This window comes from Myotis brandtii, unplaced genomic scaffold, assembly GCF_000412655.1.
Source record: "Myotis brandtii unplaced genomic scaffold, ASM41265v1 scaffold409, whole genome shotgun sequence".
NCBI classification, from domain to species: domain Eukaryota; kingdom Metazoa; phylum Chordata; class Mammalia; order Chiroptera; family Vespertilionidae; genus Myotis; species Myotis brandtii.
In genome coordinates this window covers 449,800-473,820 of record NW_005365723.1, presented here as the reverse complement: position 1 = coordinate 473,820, position 24,021 = coordinate 449,800, and the positions used below count along the sequence as shown (strand labels likewise).

The 24,021-nt window shown below is 44.2% G+C and overlaps 1 protein-coding gene across 1 annotated transcript in view; it reads right to left on the bottom strand.

Moving 5' to 3' along the window:
* AKAP13 (A kinase (PRKA) anchor protein 13) overlaps window positions 1-24,021 on the bottom strand; it is a 158,275-nt gene that overhangs the window by 107,225 nt on the left and 27,029 nt on the right. The window contains exons 3-5 of the mRNA XM_014545432.1: window positions 21,346-21,493; window positions 13,079-13,375; window positions 5,875-6,058 (exon numbers count right to left, since the gene is read on the bottom strand). Coding sequence (XP_014400918.1) covers window positions 5,875-6,058; window positions 13,079-13,375; window positions 21,346-21,493 — 629 coding nt within the window. The remainder of the gene's footprint in view (window positions 1-5,874; window positions 6,059-13,078; window positions 13,376-21,345; window positions 21,494-24,021) is intronic.

The following is a 24,021-nucleotide window of genomic DNA, read 5'->3' as shown; positions in this document are numbered from 1 at the left end:
AGTTACTTCCATTTCTCTGAAGCTCAATGCCCTCATCTGTAAAGTGAGAATACCAAGTTTATTGTGAGATCAAATGCATGTAAAGGGTTGGCCTAGTGCATGGCCCTCCCAAAGTGCTCAACAAACTGTGACTACATGGTATTGGCTGCTGTAGTTCTAATGAACAGAAAAGAAAGACGTTTCTGAGTATGAGACATTAAAAATTTAAAAAGCACAGGAGTCTGGGAGGTAGCTGTCAGGCAACTACACAGGTGTCATCCTAAACTATTTACTCCCGGAAATCTGAGGGGAAAATGGGGCTTTCATTCCCTAGCGTTTCAAGGGATAGCATTACAGCTGTGGGGTGGCACTGACCTGGCAAAAGTATGTCAGAAACTGATGGTGGAGCAGCCATGCCACATTCATTTACGGCTGGGGGTCACCTTATTGCCAATGAATATTCCTTCCTGGGTCTCCAAATAAAGGGACATGCTACGTTCCTAAGAACTTTACAAGCACACTCCCCTTTAATCTTCTTATGTAATACTTGAAACAATAAAGAATTTAAATTTTAAAAAAAAAGAATAATTTTTATTCCTCTTAATAATAAATGCAGGTAAAATTTTCAAGTCATTTGTATGACTTCAAGGAAACTTCAAAATTAAACAACAACCACCACCAATGTGTGATGGTTCCTAAAGGTTTGTGCTTTCCAGAGGCTGGAAGGTGCCAACTGATCCTTCATTTGCTCACAGGCAAATGTCAAGTCCTATCACAGGTTCATGTTTTCTTCTACTAAGGTCTATCGCGAAGTCAGAAATATTTTCAAAACCACATGCTGTTGCCATGGAGAAGGTGTTCTCATTGGCTAAGATGTATAACCTCACAGCTCTTTGAAGAAAACCTCTGAGGCCGAAACATTCATAGGCTGGGCCATTTGCCTGCGTACAGCAGGGAGGGAAGAGAAGTGGACCGAAGGAAAACAAGACTATGAAACGGCTTTGTTGCTGCAGCCCACTTCCCACACCAACCCATGTTCTCAGAAAGTCCAGACAGTGTGACAAAGTCCATGGGGAGTTACAGCCTCGTTCTAATTCCTGCTCCATTACTTGCCAGCTACGGCGGTCATCTGGTGAAGTGTGGATAAAATGCCCACCCGCTAGGGCAGTGATGGCGAACCTATGACAAGCGTGTCAGAGGTGACACGCGAACTCATTTTTTTGGGTTGAGTTTTCTTTGTTAAGTGGCATTTAAATATATAAAATAAATATCAAAAATATAAGTCTTTGTTTTACTATGGTTGCAAATATCAAAAAATTTCTATATGTGACACGGCACCAGAGTTAAGTTAGGGTTTTTAAAAATGCTGACACGCCGAGTTCAAAAGGTTCGCCATCACTACCCTAGGGGTTGGGGAGAGGATAAAATATATGAGAATTTATGCAAAATGCCAAGCAGAAATACAGATGGCAACTGGTGCTCCTGTTACATAAGTACAAGGGTTATCCTCAGAAAGTGCCTTTTGTCATTTCCCAGCATGCTGCCAGATAGAGAAATCCTGAAATTATTATTTGAATGGCTTTTTGAACACACACACACACACACACACACACACACACACACACACACACACACACACTAGGAAATATCAAAATTCTTAAAATGCTTCAGTGGGAAATTTACCAAACAAGTCATTGAAAACCAGATCTATGAATCAGCGGCATCAGTTTCGTTAAAAGACTGACAATGTCACCAAACACAACTGCTCATAAAATTCTATCAATAAACCTTAAAAAGAACAGGCTTGTAAATCATGGCAACTGTTGCCTACACATTGAAAACCAGATCTATGAATCAGCGGCATCAGTTTGGTTAAAAGACTGACAATGTCACCAAACACGACTGCTCATAAAATTCTATCAAACCTTAAAAAGAACAGGCTTGTGAATCATGGCAACTGTTGCCTACGTAGCCTTGGGCAAGGTATGTGGCCTCTCTGGGTCTCTCTCCTCATCTGTGGAGTACAGTACTGACTGTACTAATCTGACCACACTTTCGATTTCTGCTGAGAAATTTTAATGAGAATACTTGTAAAGCACCAATGTAGCAGATACTCACTATTTAATAAATGCCACTGCCCTTCCCCCACTTTCTAGTTTCCACCCAGTTCCAGCACCGTATCTTTACCAAGAGACAGAGACCCGATCATATGGTGAGAAAGGAGAGCAGGAAGATGGATGGATGAAAACGTGGATAAGTGAACGGATGGACAGATGGACAGATGGGTGTGAGTCAGGCTAGATGAATGTAAAGCATATTGTAAAAACCCTGGCTATTATGTGGAAGGTACATTTGTACATTTACTTCATTCTTTCCTCCCCTAAGGAAAAGCAAAGGCTCAAACTGGTCATGCACCCGATGGATGGAAGGTACATTTGTACATTTACTTCATTCTTTCCTCTCCCCTAAGGAAAAGCAAAGGCTCAAACTGGTCTACGAAGGACCCACTTGTCGAGTCCTTGCAGGGACCATAAGGAGGCAAGCCCTATGTTAACAGAACATCTTGCTCAACTGCACTCGGCTCCATTGTGAAATACGTACACTTGAGTAGCTGCTCTACCCTCTGACCTGAACCCAGGTTTCAAGTGCAAATGTGTCCAAAGAAGGACCTGAGAAACGAGAGACACTAACTCTCTGAGAGGGGCCAACATCGCCCACCACAGGAGACCATGACTCACGGCCTAGGGTCTGCCAGGCTGGGTCTGCGCTCTGTGCACACGTGTCATCCCAAACTGGGCAGACCACTGGCCTTTGATCCTGGGCCTGGTTCTGTTACTTGTAGCCTTAGGACTTTGGGAACTCACTTCATCTCTCTGGCCTCAGTTTCCTCAATTACAAAACAGGGTAATACCTACCCTACTCACTCATTCAATTGTCACAGGAATGAAATACAAAAAGACTGGCTAAATGTAACCAACAATACGTTTAAACCCATCTGATGGGTAATAGAAACGTCAAACTATGGTACTGAGACCCCTGTTCCCCTCAGGCAAGGAGAGGCTAGGACTGAATGGAAAACGTAGAGCCTTTTCCTCATCACGTGCCAGTCATACTCTATCCCAGGGGCCTCTTCCTGCGTCTGTCATATTTCTGTAGAGGGAATAATACGGGCCTCAGAACTCCACAGATGTGCATGTAACAGCAGCTTGACCACTTTTCTATGAAGCATTGAGCTCATCACTTTAGTTCTCTGAGCCTTCAGATTTCATCAGTAAAATACATGTAATGCCTACATAAGAAAGGGTGTCATAAGGGTGAAATGAAATATTAGCTATAACATATCAACAATGCACTGCAGGCATTCGATAAATAAAGAGTTGTTGAACTGATACTGAAAATGAGATGGTTATGAGGACAAACATTTTGGCACTCGCTCTTTGGACAAATGAAATATCTCGCCATTTTTATGTCAATACTCCACAGTTAAAATCCTTACGAGAAGTATTCCTTTTGTAATGGTGGCCGCATTGTAAATGATTCCTTAACGACCTAGAGTTCCCTGTGCCATCAACCCAGAGTCATCGAGACATCACAGCCTGTGTCAGAGAGCCAAACTAATTCTTTTAAAGTGATATCTATTACACTTGGGAATAATTTCAAACTCTTATCAAGTAGGGACATCCAAATGCTGCCTGGAAATATTTCAAGATTTTGGAAGAATTTCCTTAATGGATGAAAAACTGATACAGACCTAGAGGAAAAGGAGGAAAATTAAGAAAAGGGAAATAAGAGAGAATATTTTTGTCAGTCACTCTGCTATGCACTCTCCATGCATTCTTTTGTTGTTGTTAATCCTCACTTGAGGATATTTTTCCATTGATTTTTAGAGAGAGTGGAAAGGAGGGGGAGAGACAGAGAGAGAAACGTCGATGTGAGAGAGACACATCAATTGGTTGCCTCCCACACGCACCCTGACCAGGGCCAGGAACTGAGCCTGCAACTGAAGTACGTACCCTTGACCGGAATCAAACCTGGGACCCCTCAGTCTGTGGGCCAACACTCTATCCACTGAGCCAAACCGGCTAGGGCTCTCCAAGCAGTCTTCCATTTATTTCTCAAAGCAACCCACTCTTCCTTAAAATTCTAGCAGTCTACTAATACCACAGTAAGACTGGGGGATTGAGTAAAAATCACCCCACAAGCTTTTTAAATGGCTAATTATGACCCAGCACTTTTTCTAGGTGACAGAACCGCAGCCTAGAGGAAGAGCCAGCAGAATCCCAGGTTGGGGCTGGACCTGCAGCACCGCACTCACGCTCTCATCTTTCGGGCCTCTGTGCAGGTTTCCGAATCTGAATCTGGCTTCCCCTTTCTTATTGTGGGATGAGTGGTCTTCACACAGTAACAGGGGAGGCACCATGAAGCAAGCCAGACCTCTTCTCCAAGAACACACTCTAGTTTCCTTTAAGCTGTGCTGCAATAGGTCTTGTGACACCCTCACCAGCATATAATGCAGCTGTTGTAATCGCTTCATTTCCCCATTTGGATGGCAATCCTTAACCAACCCTGCTTCCCAGCAAAAACTCCGGGCCCTGAGATCACAGTTAGGGGAACTGCACTGGAATCGCCTAATAGTTATACTAAGTCACTGGTTTCAACGACTGGAACGAGGCCTGTCTTCCGGAGGCCGTGAGGCAAGAGCACAGGGAATCCAATCACTGGCCAGATGGGAAGTACGGGGGAATGGAGCCTATCGCTTCTGGAATACTGTCGTAGGGGAGCTCAAGTAGCCACCGCTCATTTGAGATGAAGGGCGCCCCTCCTACCGTCACTGTATCTGCGGCACCCATTACAAAGCTTCCTGCAAAGAACCTTCTGTCTGGCTCGACTGGGAAAGCTATAAGCGTAGCACCTAAAGCAGAAACAAGCAAAAGAGCTGTTGATATGACAGTAAGTAGCATTACATTCAGAGATCTCTTCTGGGCCATTGTACACTGTCCCACACTCACAGCTAAAAATAGTCAACTATGAACTGCAACTAAATGAAGTTTGCCGTGAGCAAAACATCTGAGAATTAGGGAATACTGACTTAATTTACAAGGAGCCCTCAATTGCTGAAGACCAGAGATCCAAGGTTCATTCTTCAGTTACGGAGCAGAAAGATGACAATGATCATAACACAATAAAAATACATTCAATAAAAACTGTACTTGAAATTTCTGCGTTTTATAAATATTCCAATGGAAACATGTTGCCTGCTATAATGCATTTATTTTCGAGTATTTTAACTAATAGCCTTTCTTCAGAAAACTCTCTGAAGAGTCGGACTGTATGACAACCGAATCCACACACACACACACACACACACACACACACACACGCTATTCTACAGCGATTTCCAAGACAACTCGGTTGCTTTTTACTGCCATTCATACGAATAGACGATTGCTCTGATTTTATTCACAGAAATTACATTCAAACCTAACCTCCGTGGTTCAGTACATTTCCCGCATGCAGTTATATTAAAGTATTCACTTCTAATGAACTCTTACAAGTGTTGAAGACATACCACAAAAAAGGTATGGCACAGGAAAACTGCTTCCTCCTGTACTAAACAGGGATCAACTAGACACCTGGCAATAGAATGCTACTCCCACAGACAAGACTTATAACAAAAGGCGAGAGCAGTGCAGGCAGGAGGCAAAGGGGAGAGAAATGGTGGTGTGACTTACGTGTGTCACTCTCACAGTGAGGCAGGAGCAGGCTGACAAAGCCTCCAGCAGAAGGCAAGGCACGGAGCAAACACACCGAGATGCCAAGTGGGTGGTACAATCATGAGTCAGGGGTGGGGTTGGTGGGGAGGGGAGGGGAGGGAGAGGGAGAACGAGCACTTACTCGGTCAGGAGCTTGTGCAACTTGTGATAACCCCGCTGCAAGGCCAAGCTGGCAGGTGTCGCTCCTTCCTGGTTGTGGATGCTGAGCGCTCCTCGGCCACCTGGCTTCTGCAACAGGAACCACGTCAGCCGCAGCAGGCCCAGCCGCACGGCAAAATGCATCAATGTCTCCCGGGGGCCGCCATCTGCAGAGGGGGAGAAGATGTGAAGAAGCGAGGGGAGAAGGTGAAAAACAAAAAAGCAAACCAACAAAAAGGCAAGGTGGGTGAACACCACGACCTCCAAGTACCTAAGATCCTAAAGTTAAGGCCACAACGTACAACATGAACAATTCTGTAGTGGCCGAGGAAAAACAGCTCTCAAGGGAAAACAAAATAAAGTTAGAAAAAAACAACGAGGAGCAAAATCTCCAATAGGAGACAGTTCCACAAGAGGATCAAGCCTTCTCTACATTCCAATTTAATACACCTGTTCTATGAACTGATATATGAGCTAATTTATAAGGGTGGCTCCACACACATTCTTTTCCTTACCAAAAAAAAAAAAGTGGGTGGCCCAGCAGGGGTGGCTCAGTGGTTGAGAGTCCACCTATGAAGCAGGAAGTCATGGTTCAATTCCTGGTCAGGGTACATGCCCAGGTTGTGGGCTCGGATCCCCAGTAGGGGCGTGCAGGAGGCAGCTGATCCATGATTCTCCATCATTTTTTTCTCTCTCTCCCCCTCTCCCTTCCTCTCTGAAATCAATAAAAATATACATATTCTTTAAAAAGTGGATGTAGGTCACAACATGGGGATCCAGCAGGAAGAGTTATTGATTTTGTTCCTTTTGCATCCGTTTAAACGCTAGTTTAAACCTACAATTTAGGATTAATCTCTGTTCTTTCCTCTCTGTACCTATATATTTTTCCTCTGATGTTCCTTTGTATGTTTCCTCTCTTCTGAGAGTTACTCAACTGTGTTTTCAGACCACTAACTGCATTTCCTCTGATGTCAATGGGGTCCTTTGTCCCCGTCTGAATTGAATTATGCCATGGGATGCTGGATGTCCTCGCATCATGTCAGCCAACTCCCTGTCCGTCTTTGCCCTCATTGTGATGGCTTTTCTGCAGATGTAATTAAAGCCCCTAATCAGTTCATTTAATAAGGAAGATATCCTGGAGAAGCCGGGCGGGCCTGAGGCAGTTGGAAGGCTTCGAAGGCAGGGCTGAGTTTCCCCGGGAGAGAGAACCCGCCTGTGGGAGCCGGTGTCTGGGACCTGGCGGTGCCTAAGCTCCAGAGCTCCCTCCTGCTCCGTCTCCCCTTCCCACTGTCTGAGGACCACACTCTGGCTCATGCTGGTGACTCTGAGCTTGCCTGCCCGTGACCTTCTATTCTTGCTCGACAAATTTGGGACTTGCTTAGTGAGCCCCCACAATCACGCAAGCTATTCCCGATAATAAATTTTTTTAAAAGATATTTTTATCTCAGAGAGGAAGGAAGAGGGAGAGACAATCATGGATCAGCTGCCTCCTGCATGCCCCCTACTGGGGATCGAGCCCACAACCCGGGCATGTGCCCTGACCGGGAATCTAACCATGACCTCCTGGTTCATAGGTCGATGCTCAACCTCTGAGACATACCGGCTGGGCTCCCTGTAATAAATCTTAATACATACTTGTTCCCCCAATGGTTCTGATTCTCTGGCTGAAACCTGACTGACATACTCATTAAACCTATTTTTCTCCTTGCTGCTTCCTTCTCTAATTTCATTATAAGCCTGCCTTCTTCGATCTTTTAAAGGACAAATGGAAAATCTCTTCTAAATTTCTCTTTCATTTCTTAAAGAAAATTACACTCAGAGAGCCTTCCATCTGAACACTCATGATATGTTCCCATTTCCTTTATGCTGTAATGTTCTTTTGTAGGCCATATGTTGGCTGGTTGGTTTTCCTGGTTAACCATCAATTGGAAAAATCCCTATGTTGCCCCAGCTCTGACCCACAGAGCAGGTATAGGAAATGCCTAGGTCCCCCTTGCTATCTACTCATATGCTGGAAGCACCTCCCGTACATACGTGCCCAGATGTGCAGAGAAAGCTGATGTGCCCGGAGAGCAATTCAGCTATGAAATGCTAGGTGGCTGCATCTTCTTCAAATTGCCAGATTTTCTAACTAAGCAAAGCGCTGCAGGTTCTGTGAACAATATAGCAATCAAAGCCTATGTGTACTTTTCTTACCCCATCGATCCACCCAGAGGCCCGGCTACAGTAACTTCCGAAACTCTATCTATGAGACGCCAATATCCACATTCTTTCTACTATTCTGAACTGCCTCTCAAATACACCTGAAGCTCGTATGACGCAGGAAATCTACACCCCGTGGGGAAGGAGAACAAAAGGCCGGTGTGAGATGTGGGCTCTTGGAAAAATGACACTTGTAATCTTGCGACAGAATCAAGGTTTGACAGGCAACAAAGCCTGGTGGAGCTGAGGTCCTGCCATTACTAGAAACTGCTTGTCTTGGGAGTCAAGACAGTAGGAATCCTCTGTGAAGAGAAAAATCCCTCAGCCGTCTTTTCATATTTCATTATTTTCTTCTGTAGTAGCTGTGACAGCTGAAAAATACATAAATACTAGCGAGTGCAGCTAAGGAAAAATTTCCATGAAAACCTATGGAACAAGTTTAAAACAGGCAGCAAATGATTATGGTTGAGGTTCTATTAACCAACATCAGACACACAGAACTGAGAACGCACAGGCTGTTTTCAGCAAAGTCTTTCTTCAGCCTGTCTCCTCCTCCTCTCCACCCAAGTTTCTCTCTGTGGGAGGATGCCCACCTCCCGCGACGATTAGCTTTCCTTTTCCCCCTAGTCCCACAATACCATGACTGACTAAGAATGCGATGTCCCCAGCATGTTTCTCCTCCTTACTCTTCAATAGGCCCACCCTCCGACCTGAGAGGTATGCTGATTGCTACTGTATCAGGTTCTTTCAGGGGGGAAAAAAAAGCATCTTAATTCATTATTTTCACTCACCACCGAGATATTAAAAAGCTAAACAACTAGCCCAGTCAGTGTGGCTCAGCAGTTGAGCATTGACCCAGGAACCAACAGGTCACTGGTTCAATTCTTGGTTAGGGTAGATGGCCTCCAGGTTGTGGCCTCCATCCCCAGTAGGGAGCGTGCAGGAGGCAACCAATCAATGATTCTCATCATTTGTTTTTATTTCTCTCCCTCTCTCTTCCCTTCTGAAATCAATAAAAACATACTTTAAAAAAAGAAAAGAAAGCTCTAGCAGATTTGGCTCAGTGGATAGAGCATCTGCCTGAGACTGAAGGGTCCTGGGTTCAATTCCAATCAAGGGCATGTACCTGGGTTGCAGGCTCCATCCCCGCCCCGGTCAGGGCTCATGCCAACCAATCACTGTCTCTCTCTCACATTGATGTTTCTCTTTTTGTCTCTTCCCCTCCCTTTCACTCTCTCTAAGAATCAATCAAAAATATCCTTAGGTGAGATTAACTAACTAAATACATACATACATACATACATACATACATGCAATTAAAAAAAAGAGCTAAAACAACTGATACTTGGTAACTCACAGGGAAGGTACCCTTACCCCATTATCCACCCTCCCCCCAGATGAATGCTTACTGGCATTTAAATGAGAACTAAGGCTAAAAGAACAGTGTAGAGGCTGCTTTAGGCAACTAGAGATTAAAGAACACTTAGAAGAATTCAAATGGACAAACCCCCTCTTGCTCATGTTTAAAGTGAGGAATAACTTTAGAAATAAGTTAAAGCAAAACAGAAACAGTCTCATTATGCTGTTCTTTCCTTTTATAAGACATGTTCCTTTCCCTCATCAGAGCTCAAAGTTTGTCTCTAAAAGGCTACTGCATATTGGCCCTGGTGTGTTCAAAATGCACAGCTCTGCTCAGTAGCACACATGATCCAAATTATTTTCCTCCACTTTACACGTGAAGAAATTGAGAAACAGATTAGTATTCTGCACAAACCCTTGCAGTGAAGCCAGGAGATAAACAAACTGACTCCACTGCCTATGTTCTTTCCCGTTTACAATATGAAAGCTAAACCAGAAGTTCTTAATTTCACGTTCATTCCTGCGGTTCAAGGCAGCAACGAATCCCTGAAATTATATGTAAATTTCTGCAGGCCTCTATGTATTTTTTTCCGTAGGAGAAATCTGAGCTATTTTAAAAGGAGTCACTGACCTGAAAAAAAAAATGTAAAAGCTCTGCATCCGAACAATTAGTATGAGGATTAAGCACAAATCTTACATGACTCCTCTGTACAAGCATTAAGCTGGAATACCAGTAAATATCCTCGCCTTTAATAGCAAGTAGCCCTGTTATGTAACAAGTGCCCTATTTCCTGTTTCATTATCCCAGGCAACAAGCTCACTTGGTACCTTCTTTCTTTAAACAACTTTTAAAAAGTATTAGAGGTACAACTCGACGTGAGCAGAATGCTCCTCTACATTCATCCCGGGACAGCAAGCAAGCCCCTCTCAACTGAAGCTACTCTGCCCTTAAAATACTCAGTCTTTGTAGATTCTAATCCACAACTGATTGAACAGTTAAAACTGCAGAATTCGAATCTAGCCCTTGAAACCAGATTCCTGCTCCCAGTTGTTGACTCAAAGGCAGGAATATATCAAGACCTTTCCATGCATTTCACCTTGCAAAGTATACCCCTAACTTGTTCATTTTCATTTGTTCTTTAATTATTTTTAATGTATGTAAAAATTCACTTTTGTACAGTCTCATGATTTGGAACACATGCATGGATTCTTACAACCACCACTGCCAAAATGCAGAACCATTCCAACACCCAAAGATTTCCCTCAGATACCCCTCTGCTGTCAGACGCTCCCCGCTCCTAGACTTGGCAACTACCAATCGAGTTTCTGTGCCTATAATTTTGCCTTTTCCAGAATCTCTCATAAATGAAATCAGACAGTAAACACCCTTTGGACACTGACTTTCTTACTTAGCACAATGCATTTCAAATGCATCCAAGTTGTTGCACATGGCAATAGTTCTTATTGCTGAGTAATATTCAACTGTGGATGTACCACGGCTTGTTTATATATTCGCCGAGTGAGAGAGATCTGGGTTACTTCCAGTTTTTGGTGATTATAAATAACTTGCCATAGGCATATTTGTGTGAAGATTTTTTGAGTGAATGGAAGATTTCTGTTCTCTAGGAGGAATAGGCAGAAGTGGAATTGCTGGGTCATACAGTAAATGCACATGTGACATTATAAGAAACTGCCAAACCATCTCCTAGAGTGGTGATATCACTCTGCACTCCCACAGAGTGGAAGGGAAGATGAGGACAGAGCGAGAGAAACACTGACGTGAGAGAGTAAGCACATCAATTAGTCGCCTCCCGCATGTACCCCTAACCAGGGCCAGGGATCGAGCCTGCAACCGAGATACATGCCCCTTGACCTGAATCGAACATGGACCCCTCAGTCCGCAGGCCTATGCTCTATCCACTGAGCCAAACCGGCTAGGACTGGCACTTGGTATGTTTAACCTTAGCTTTCCTCATAGGTGTGTAATGGTACCTTACTGTGATTTTAATGCATTTTCCTAAGTGTTCACATTTGCTTTAACCTGTGCTAGCACTACAATAGAAGCTTAAGAAGTACACGGAAAGTCCACAAAAATATTAAAGCTGGTCAGTTCCCGATTAAAGACAAGGAAGCTAAGGCTCAGAGAGGGGAACTGAGACGCCTAAAGCTTCAGAGCTGTGTTTTTTCTAGTACAGTTGACCTTTGAACAACAAGGGGGCCGGGGCACCGCGTATGTAGTCAAAAATCAGCATATAACTAAGTCAGCCTTCTGCGCAGAGGATTCCCACCCGTAGACTGAAAACACGCGTACAAGAGCGCCTGCGCAGTTGAAACCCATGTTGCTCAGGGTGAAATGGATTTCTTGTTAATATGGTAACATGAACAAACTATCCAACTCCCATGCCTTCTTTAAAGAAACAAAACCATAAAGACACCATAAGCTCCACAAGTAACTACTGCACCCCATCTTGACAGAGACTCATGAATGGCAACCGGAATAAGCAGTCCCAGGCCAGCGCAGACACAGTGGGGCTGTGGGCGTTTGGCCCCAACATTAGGTGTCTGGCAAGGCGGTCATGCCCTGCCCAAGGGCAAGCACTCTGATCTCCAGGTCTTGGCATTGCAGAGGGTTCTTGGACACGGTATAAGCAAGGAAAAGGCAGGAAAGGTGATTTCTTCCTGATTTGATTTTAGAGTCTACACTTGCCTTTGTGTTCTACCTGGGCTGCCTTGGCATGTCCACAGTAAGCCCCTGGGGGTAGGGGGCGGCATTTCTGCGGCTGATCACAGGCTTAACTGTTAAATTCAGTGAATACGAGAGAGGCAAAGCTGGCAAATACCCCTCACCAATCGGCGTGTATTTGATGGGTCTGTGGGAGCAGGAACTGAGCATGCCCCTGGCTCAGCCTCCTCTGGGCATCCGTCCTCAGGATCTGCTACCTGCAGAGGGGGTGACTTCGGGTCTGCTCTCCCTAAATAACACGGTCACCAAAGCTGGGTGGACACTGAAGGGCAGTCCTGTGACTGTCCAGCTCTTTGAGAGATAAAGTAGAAAGGACAGCAAATCCTTCGGGCAGGAGGTCTGATGTCAGTCTTCCAATCCAGCTTTATCAGTAACAGAAAAACATTTCCACCTCTCGCTGTGTACCTGCTAACTCTTTCAACTGGATTTGAACTCGGGAGGGAAAGAGGATGTTATTTATTGGACCCCAGGTTTAGGCTGTTTCATTGAAATTTATATATAAAACCATGGCATGTAGTAGATGCCACAAGAATAACTATGTGGGAAAACCCCAATCTGACTAAGAGGAACATCAGTGTGGGGGTTTCTTTGTTGTTGTTGTTGTTTTGTGCGTCCGCCCATGGACTGAAGGATCTCAGGTTCGATTCCTGACAGTTGCAGGTTTCCCAGCCCTGGTGGGGGCAGTGCAGGAGGCAACCAATCGATGTGTCTCTCTCATTGATGTTTCTCTCTCTCTCCCCCTCCTCCCTCCCTTTCACTCTCTCTGGAAATCAATGGAAAAAATATCCTCCGGTGAGAATTAAAACAAAACAAACAAACAAACCAAAAGACCCTGTAAGTATTCCAAACTCAGCGTGTCTTTGTGGGTCATTTAAGTTCTTACCACGCAAAGTCTGATTGGTCCCCAACACATTCCACTCCGCCGGCAGCTTCAGGTGTCGGAAAGCGAGGGCCACCTTCTCATCAAGGGAATTCACGTCTGTAGACGGGGGTCCTGACCGATCAAGAAAGCGGGTGAAGTTCAGCGCCTGCTGGTTCCCAGCGCTGGTGGCCAGGAACTGGGCTGCATCATACGCCTCGTCCTGGACGAACTCAAAGTCTTCTTCCGCCACCACAAACACGGGGAGGCCCTCTTTGGAAGCACATAGCAGCACCTTCACTGTCTCACAGCAGTCGTGACCTTGAGAAAATACACGGAACAGGAAGACAGTACAGTGTTAGCTGCCTCCTGCTGAGAGGATACGCATGGCCTCACTGCCCTTCTCGCATGATATACAGGTTCCCTGCCTAGAAGCCCCTCCTTCCCCTGAACTCTGACAGCAATCTTCCAAACTTCTTAAAACTCCATTTCCAGCTCTATTGTTTGCAAGCATGAAATAGTCCCTTACCAAACAGCAGACAACTGTATCTCAGCTGTCACCATACGTACAGCATAGTGTCTGGCACTGAACAGTCTCTGAGTATTTCAATATATACCAAACTGCGGCTGTTCAATTTGAACAAACTAAAAAAAAAATAAAAAAAAAAATGAAAGCTCGCCCAGCTGGCATGACTCCGTGGTTAAGCATCGACCTATGAAACAGGAGGTCATGGTTTAATTCCTGTTAAGGGCACGTGACTGGGGTGTGGGCTCGATCCCAAGTAGGGGGCGTGCCAGAGGCAGCTGATCAAGGATTCATCATTGATGTTTCTATCTCTCCCTCTCTCTTCCTCTATGAAATCAATCTATACATATAAGGCTAATATGCAAAGTGTCCCCCTTGGGAGTTCAACCACGAGACCAGGAGTTCAATTGCTCACTATGACGTGTCCTGACCACCAGGGGGCGGCACGGAGTGAGGGGAGGCCCCGGCCGGCAGCCGGCAGCTGGGGAAGGGAGGTCCCAGCCAGCAGTCATGATTGCTGGCCAGGCCTAGGGACCCTACCTGTGCATGAATTTTGTACACTGGGCCTCTAGTAAAAATATATATTTTAAAAATGTATCTTTCTGATGAGAACAAAATAAAGGAGAGGGAACTGATGCTGTTGCTTTGCCTGGTTAACCACAGGCACCTGAGTACATCCATGGCTCCCCTGAGTCCATTCTCACGCAGGGACTGCTTTTCCACGGGGCGGGAGGCCCAGTGAAACCCTCTATGTGGCCCATGACCCTGGCTTTCCATGCCATGGGCACAGGTGAACAGAGGTTTCAGACCTGGACAGAACAAACTAAGCTTTTGGTTGTCTTTGCGAGAGAAAACAGCAATTTTTTCCCCACGTTTCCCATGAGAACAGGAAAAGTGATTTTCCACATACTTTTCCCCCAGGGACCTCCTTAAGCCCTTTACCCTGTAACAGAAGAAGTCTCTCACTGCTGTGTGATTTCAGAATGCTGCGCCAAGTGAGAAGCGGTGCCAGAGGTTGGGGTGCGGCGCTGACCCAAACAAAACCCGCATGAAGCTCCCTGCTGCAGAGAAGAGCCGATTAATGACAACATGTGAAAAGAAGCAGGCCACACAGTGTGTTGGGAGGCGATGGGGCCATGAAAGCATCCAGGGGAGCCCGGGTTCTGGGGACGGTGATGGGGGTGTCACCACCTGACATGGCACGGTGTCTGGGGAGCTCCGAGCAGCTGAAAGTCTGTGCAGATCTGGAGAAGATGAGGATGTGAGTTCGGTGGTTGTGTGGGGAAGTGTGCACAGCAGAGGGAACAGCCAGGGACTGTAGAAATGAAAAAGAAAATAGAAGAAATGGAGAAAGGCAGCCTCCAAAATGGTTTTTGCTATTCATATTGGGTGATGAGTTCTCAATAATTAAATTTTCAGATACCTTTAGTGCAACCAAGTTTGGGCCACTCTTCAGAAGTGGCTAAGTGTGCCCTGTGAATACAGATTTCTCTACAAGGCTGAATTGGAGGAAACACAAACCCGATGACTATCAAACATAACCACCAAACAGAATGTAAGGGTACTGTTTTCAATTACTTGGGTTGTTCATTTGACTAACTGGTATTTTAAATTTCAAGCTCTCAGAATCTGGAAAACATTTACTGGTAAGAGAGAGGAAGGACTGCCACACACCTACCATGTTGAATAATAGATCTCTCCAATAGGGAAATGGAAATGGCATGTAGGTCCAGCCGGCGTGGCTCAGTGGTTGAGCCACAGTTCGATTCCAGGTCAGGGCACATGGCCAGGCTGTGAGCTCCATCCCCAGTGGGGGGCCTGCAGGAGGCAGCAAATCGATGATTCTCATCATTGATGTCTCTATCTCTCCCTCTCCCTTCCTTTCTGAAATCAATAAAAATATAGTTAAAAAATAAAATGAACGGTCCTGATTCTTTCTTACCAGTCTCCTTCCCCACACTTGTGCAAAGGTGAGAAACCTGAAACCTTGAACCAGAAAGGGAGTCGCAACGCCACCAAAATTAATAGCATTTATGGCACTGCAACGTCACCTTCTGGATATACCCAGAGAGTTCAGACCATATTCCAGTTCTTCAACTTCATATCTCCCTCCCTCCCTCCCCCCCCCTTTTCTCTCACACACACACACACACACACACAGCAATGGCAATGGGGAAGCAATGCCACCTGACTCCTGACTAGAGAGTACAGAAGCAGCGTATCTGCACAGAAATCTACCTGGAATTGCTAAAATGACTGTTTACGTTGCTAGGATGGGTGGGGACAAACGAGGGGAGATAAACAGAAGAAGGTGAGGGTATGAGGTATGTGTGCAAGCCAAGTGCTCAGCAGTGTAGGCAATAATGTCTCTTTTGCTGCTTTAGCAGAAGAATTTGTTTAGAAAGTGGCTGGGTGAAGTACTGGCAGCTCTCTTTGCAGAAAGTGAAAATAAAACTGTATATTAGAGGAGGTAGAATGTCAGAAAAGGCCATGAAAGGGATATGTATGAGAAGCCATCTGATTGTCAGCCCAGTATTTCCCCTTCAGACATGAACTCACAATCTAGAGGAGAAACTATGAATCATCTTAAGCGAACAGTGCCATAAATCTGGAATTTGTTTGATATGATTATAGGCTTGCTTCTTTTTCAAAAGAAAAACTGAGGATTCAAAGAGGACTGGAGAACGACAGCTTCCTGGATTAGTCTTCGCTAAACGGAGTAAACTGGAAGAGTTACTACTGATGAAGAATAAAGTGCCTCACCCTGCCGTCTGAATCCAACCACACGAGGCTGGCCGGGCGCCTCTCTCACATTAATGTTTCCTATTAGGCTCAAGTGCTTCTTAAGATTATATTTTAATCCTTCTACCCTCTCAGATGAAGCATCTAGAGAAAAAAATCAACACTTTCAAAACAAGGTGATATGGGTCTATAATACAATAAACTAAAATCACTGCATATGCACACAGAAGACCTCTGGCTGCCATAAATTAGCTCTGGAGCCATGACTTCTGCATGGGCCATTCATTTCCTGAGTGCCTTTGTGCACACAGAAATGCAAGGTGTCTACATCTACACTGCATAGCCAATTCAATGTGATATCCAATTCCAAAATAGCCAATCCAATACGATAATCGCCATTTAACTTCTTTTTATGTAAAACAGAAGCTGCAATGGAGAGAAGAATAGCAAGGTTCCAGCCAATTCCGTGGTGTTTTCCTTCCACTCAATTCTCTAGTAACGAAGGAAAATAAAAATCACGGGTCTTTTTAAAAAGGGAAGTTCTGAGAAACTGGCTGTGCTTCTCTGAAGGAAGGTCGCCCAGGGGATTCGGAGGGAAAGAAGAGAGCTAAGCTGTTAAAGAAACATGACCTACACGGCCTTCTGAAGTTATCCCACAGGCAGGTCCCGCTCATTTACAATAGAATATAAAGTCAATTATGGGGTGGGAGAGGGCTGTTCCTAACTGGATGAAATAAACGGAAGGCGTCCTAAAGCAGCAGCTGTGGAGTCAGAAAAGATTAGCTTTGAATCTCACCCTCCATGGCAGACAGCCTGGGTTTTCCTGAAAAAGTCATTCAACCATGAAGCCCGTTTGCACAAAGGTATGCTATCAACGGACATAACACAGGTACCTAAAACTGTTAGTTATTATTATTCGTTACTAAATGCTAAACACTCCAGAAAACAGCCCTAAGAGTCTGCAAAGAGCTCTGGAAATGGCCCGTGAAGCTTCTGAGCTGGATGTTGCCTTTGGCAGAACTGAAAAAATTAAGGGAAGGGGAAGAATGCAGAATAAACAAAAACACAAGAAAAAAAATTTAACTGCTGACGGTCCTCTGCAAAGCATCTAACCTAAACCTTTTTTTAGCCTGCAGGTCAGGAGGTGTGTGCTCCTGAGGGTGGAAGAGCTTTTCCACGGTCTCTTATCACTCCATGAAGCAGCCGTCGCCATGGAAACGAAATACTGCTACAGATAAACAAACAGCTGCAGCATGGCCCAAGAATGACTTCATTTCCTGTTAAGCTAAAAGCGGCACACATCCCATCCGGGCCTTCTCTGCTGGAGATGGAACAATTGGGACTTTGTTTGACCGGCTGGCTCTCCAGAAAGGAACCCTGAAAGTGCTTGCTGGTTCAGTCAAGCCCAGACCCACTCTGCACACCTCCACACAGAAAGGCTGCATTATTAGTCATTGGTGGAAAATAAAAAATAGTGTCTTTTTCTTCCCTTTGAAGTGGCTAAACAGGGTTAAAGGAAATCTTTAGTCTTCAGACCCAGACTCTACCAGATGAGATGATATGCACAAGTATACATCCCTACAAGTTTTTGGTGGCCTAATGACAGATGCCCAAATTTGGTGTGTAAACCGTGTTTGTATGTACATGAGTATTTTTAAAAATATATTTTAATTGATTTCTAAGAGGCAAGTAGAGGGAGAGAGAGATAGAAACATCAATGATGACAGAGAATCATGGATCGGCTGCCTCCTGCATGCCCTTCACTGGGGATCAAGCCCACAACCCGGGCATGTGCCCTGACTGGGAATCAAACCATGACCTCCTGGTTCATAGGTCGACACTCAACTACTTAGCCACACTGGCCGAGCACCAGTCTTTCAACTGTAGGTAAGTCAAGAAAAGATTACTTATGCTCGGCTGGTATGACTCAGTAGGGGGTGTGCAGGAGGCAGCCAATCAATAATTCTCTCTTATCACTGATGTTTCTCCATCTTCCTTTCTCTCTGAAACCAATAAAAATATACTTAAAAAAAGAAGAAATTATTATTTTTTAAATCCTTTACAACTTCTTTATAAACAAACACAAACTTCTCACCAGGAAACAAGCAAAACAGTGAGAAAATAGAAGAAATAATCTCAATATCCTAAGTCAAAGAGGTGTGTTTGTGTGTGTGTGTGTGTGTGTGTGTGTTAAATATATTTTTATTAATTTCAGAAAGGGAGGGCGAGGGAGAAAGAGATAGAAACATCAATGATGAGAGGGAATCACTGATTGGCTGCCTCCTGCACATTGGACCGAGCCTGCAACCCAGGCATGTGCCCTTGACCGGAATTGAACCTGGGACCCTTTGGTGTGCAGGCTGATGCTCTATCCACTGAGCCAAACCAGCCAGGGCGAGGTGTGTTTTTTGTTTTGCTTTTTTAAGGAGACAATTTAGAAATGTCTTGTTCCCCTCCAAATAAAAGATTAGAGACTAACATCAGGAAGTTGCTGCCTTTGGAAGGTCAATCAATCATCTCGTTAGTGAAAACAAAAATATTACAAAACATGGACAGCAAAACACACAGCAAACTCGAAACACACACCAGAGCCAGCAGTCTGTATGAAACATGACATGAACAGCAAGAACAAGGCACAAAGCTCTTTTTCTTCCCGTAGTCAGCAAACTGACCAGGACTGCAGAGCTAGTCCCACACGTGAGTAGAGAGCACGCAGAGAGCACGCAGAGACACCCGCACGGCTGCAGACTGCACATCTGTCCAGTAACTGGGATGCACAGAGCAAGCACAGACTTTCCATGAAGCATCTTGACTAACCTGACACCGCCCTCAGCAGACAGGAAATCTGAGGCTATCAGTGCGGCTCACTGACGCACAGAAATGATCAAAGGGAGCTCTGGAAAGAGGGCACAGGCTCCTGCCCGAGCCAAGAACTCAATTCAAGAAAGAAGAGACTCCTTTGCATTTTTCAAAAGAAAGAGTGCATGTGTGTGTGCCCACGAGTGTGTGCGCGTCTGCGTGCCTGCACAAGTGCACAGCTTTCTAGTAGAGTGACTTCTAAGAACCAGAATGAATTGGGACACAGTAAAAACACTGTGCCATCGTGTGGCAGGGATTCCTAACACAAGCCTTTCTTAGCATACACCAGTGACCCAAACTGACAAAAATCACACGCCTGCTCAGCTGGCGTGGCTCAGTGGGTGAGTGTCGACCTATGGACCAGGAGGTCACGGTTCGATTCCTGGTTAGGGCACGTGCCAGGGTTTCGGGCTCCATCCCCAGTGTGGGGGGTGCAGGAGGCAGCCAATCCATGATTCTCTCTCATCATTGATGTTTCTCTCTCCCTCCCTCTCCCTTTCTCTCTGAAATAAAAAATAAAAAAAATTTAAAAATCACATACCAGTGAAGGTGAAGGACCTGTGGGCATATCCACCTCCAACCAAGAGGCCAGACTCTCCTGGTACTCGGACTGAGGATCTCAGCTAGGGCCCAAGGCTACACCCATTACATTTGTCCTCTCTCTTACAGCTACTTGCATTCGCCTTGTGGGTGATGCTTTCTCTCTCTCTCTCTCTCTCTCTCTCTCTCTCTCTCTCTGCCCCCAAACTTTTACTCCTAAAGTGGGTATACTTCAGGAAGGAATAATTTTATAAAAATTGCCTCCGTGCCTTTCTCAATCAGATACTCCCCACTGAGGAGCTGCTCCCCGTCACCCCGCATACTAAAATGCTAGCCAGTGGTGACACTACAGGAACCTGCTAGTGAGTAGCCCTCCACCTCCAGATCAGCCTTTCAGACATGATACACATCACAGAAAACAAGAGGAGTGCCGCTTCAAATTACAGAGAAGGATACTTAATACTCTTTAGAAAGAAATCAGTATCTATCCTGAAGTCCTTGTTAAATTTCCTCTCCCAAAAATTTGGGGGGGGGGGGGGGAATATTCACACAATAGCCCAGAATCTTTAAATCCTATACTTTAAAAAATGGTTTTTGCCAAGTAGAAGGATAAATACAGATTTCAACTGTCATTATCCCAGTTCTTGAATGTGGTATAATTTCCAGGATTTGGTAAGTATCAGATATGAAGTTAACTTATATAAAATGGCCCACCAACAAAAAATTGGCAATCTGATCCAATACTGGCAAGACCAGATATTGGATAATTTTTTACAGCATTTATTTTAATAAAGTGGAACCAGGGTTCTATAAAAACACTAGTAAAAAGAAATGTTTCCATTCAAATTAAATCCATTTTATTCTCTAAAGAAAAATAGTTCAATTGTCAACACTTTGTAAAGATTCCCCCCAATGTGTTTGCTTTTGTTTTCTGATAAATTGGCCAATTATTAACACTGAAGCAAGGTCAATTAAGGCAAGCAGCTCATCCCCAAACACAAATCAATGCATCTTCGGGTGTTAGGATAGGTCAAGAGGTAGCCATTATTTTATCAGCCATTTCCATGGATACAGCAATGACTTTGTAAAAAAAAAAAAAAAAATTAGTAAGTAAACATTTTTCTTTTAACTCTGTTAAAATTATAAATGTAACAGCAAAAAAGTAGTCATTCTACCATAACTATAATTTGTTAATTTGGGGCAAGTCCGGCTCTTATGGAGCTTTTTCAAGCCTTCCCCCCACGGATACTGAGGAATGTGTTGCTGTTGTTTTGACCTCTGTGACAGAACCAGGTGTGCAGTCTCACAGTGACCACGTAAGAACGTCCACCTTCGCGTGAGCTTTCGTTTCCCCAAACCTCAGCATTCCAACAAATTAATATTTTTGCTGAGCCTGGTTTTTATCTTTTCATTTTATTTCATTTATTTTGAGTTAGGCTCCAATTTTTGTGGAACAAGCAAGGTATGATCGAAATAGTTAATTTAAAAATTTATTTAAAAATAAAGATGTGACCATAGTTCTATCAGCCTGATTCACTCTTCCCATAACGCCATACTAGTGAACACAGAATAAAAGCGTTCGAGAACTAGTAAAGGCTAGTGCAGATTCCACGCAAATACTCACCAGGAGTAATGGTCTCCAGCGTATCAGAGCTGACCTTCCGGGTACTTGTACAGTGATGGAGGGTAGAACCCAAAAACACCAAGTAAAACACTACATCATCCTCAACTTTGTCCTCTTCAGCGAGCAATACAGTAACAACACAGTCGCCCTAGGAAAGGGAAAGATGAGCAAGGAGGCATTAGTAGGGTTCCCCTTGGGAGTCTATCTTTACAAAACACCACGATTAAGGCAAAATCACATGAATCATCTCAACTGTGCCCCGTTCTAGGAGGTTTCCACAAACACAAACACTGACTGAGCACTGGCATCCAGTCAATATTCTAGGCACTGAGAATACAACGTGACCTAAAAATAAGACTTCTGGCCCTTTTAGGCTTACATTTTATTGCAGCTAATTAGACAAATAAGGAAACTAACAAGATAACAGATGGTATATTTAAATCTTGAAAAATTGGAATGGGGGGGGGGGGAGAATAAAGACAAATCCAAAAATAAGGCAGAGAGGATGGAGGAAGCCTATGCTGAATTACCCTTAACCTCTGTGTTCCAGTTGCAGGAGTAATTCTCTAAATCCTAGCCCCCAGAAATCATTACCGAGCCCACCATTCCCAGCAAGGGCAGGGGCGTCTGACAGCGCTGGCCTGGTAATGGTCGAGTGCAAAGAGCACAAGCTTGGGCACATAAATGAAGATAATACCTCTCTCCTTGCAGCTAAAACAGGATGAGGCCAAAGGGGGTTTACAGGTGTGAGTACACAAAACACAGTTCATTCTTGTATTATTATTTATTAACTAGAGGCCCGTTGCACGAAGAGATTCGTGCAATAGGCCTTCCCTTCTCCTGGCTGCCGGCACCGGTTTTCCTCTGGCACCCGGGACCCAGGCCTTTACTCCGGCCAGAGCCGCCTTCAGTCTTCCGTCTTCGCTGCTCCGGCTCGCCTTCAATCTTCGCTCTGCCGCTTGGAGCCTATGTATGCAAATTAACCGCCATCTTTGTTGGGTTAATTTGCATACTCTCCTGATTGGCTGGTTAGTGTAGCGAAGGTATGGTCAATTTACATGTTTATCTATTATTAGGTAAGATTGTACGAACAACTGTAAACCTACTTTTGCCCCACCATTTAAAAAAAACTATTGGAACATATCAGCTTTATGATAATATTCTTAATCTATAAGGATGGGGAGGGTTGTTTTTCTTACAAGTTGTGTTTCCTGACCATCTGGAATCCCTACTCTGCTTTATATACCCCACTACTAAACTCTTGGAGTCAGACAAAAATCTTGGGCCAATAACTCTGCTCACGACTCTGCAACTATTTAGAGATATTCTTTTATTAGTTTTATATGTTAATTTCTTAAATTGAGGTCAGTGGCTAAATTAAACATATTCTTTGAAATACAGCCCTAACTACCATTCTCCCAACCATCAACATTATATAATTCATGTTGTAACCATAAACAAGAAATTTTAAAGCACTGAGATTTAAAGTACTGCAGTTCAGTATTATGTAAATCTTAATAACGACAGCGGGAAAACCAATTCAGAGGAAGCCATGCCATGTTAAGTAGGGGACAGAATTCTCCTTACTTACAGTATGTTTTAAGCCTTTCCATTTTAGCAACAAGAGAGCCGCGCCCCCAGGAGAACCACGCCACCCTGTGGCCACAACTAACTAAGCCCAGCAGCAGAACAGAGCAGCAGGTGGTGTTTTACCAAACACTGAACACAAAACTGTCAAACCTAGGATCAGGCTGTTAACAGAAATGCTGCAGTAGGTTGACTGTGGAAACACAGTTCAGAACACTCCCCAAAGCGCTGTGCCAGGTAGGCGCTCAGATCTGTAGAATGCAGCAGTACGAAGCCAGAACAAATGACACATATCATTGATGTCTCTATCTCTCCCTCTCCCTTCCTTTCTGAAATCAATAAAAATATATTTAAAAAAATAAAGTTTTATTGAAGCACAGCCACACCCATTTGCTTACATACTGTCTATGGCTACGTTTGCACTACAAAGGGCGGGCCACAGCAGTGCTGAGTGGTTGCTACAGACTCCCTGGTCCTCAAACCTAAATTATTTATAATGTGGACTTTTGCAGAAAAGAAGTTTTTCTCAATTAGACATCTAACCTGAATTCTAAGAACATGGCTTCCTTTTCTAGATCAAGGATTTTCTCTCCAGGTTCTCCCTTCTTTTAACTGGGGACAGGAGAATCGGTTAATAGGTAGCTGAAATTCTTTTAACGGAGCTCGCAATAGCAACCTTTTTTCATTCCCAAGGCACAAGTAAGTTCGTTTCAAATTGCTTTCATAGCTGTATTTAATAGTTTCTTCTTCTTTTTTTTTACATTAAGTCAAACTACCCCAAATATGAAGTAGAATGGAACACAGAAGGCTCGGTCACTTTAAAGCCACTTGAAATGGATTCCAAGGGGGCCTGGATTTAAAGTCCCTGCTTCCCCTGCATTCTGATAAAATCACTGACAGTAAATAACAAAAATTCTTACTCTGAGTTTCCACCACGTGACTCCCATTTTACTGCTTAAGTACCAGGCACCTACTATTACTTCAGATGGCCTTGAAAGATTAAGCAAGTGGAGTGGTGATTAAAATATAAAAACGAAAACCAGATCCTAAGTAAGAATTTTTGCTGAGGGGGTTGCTTTAATTACACCC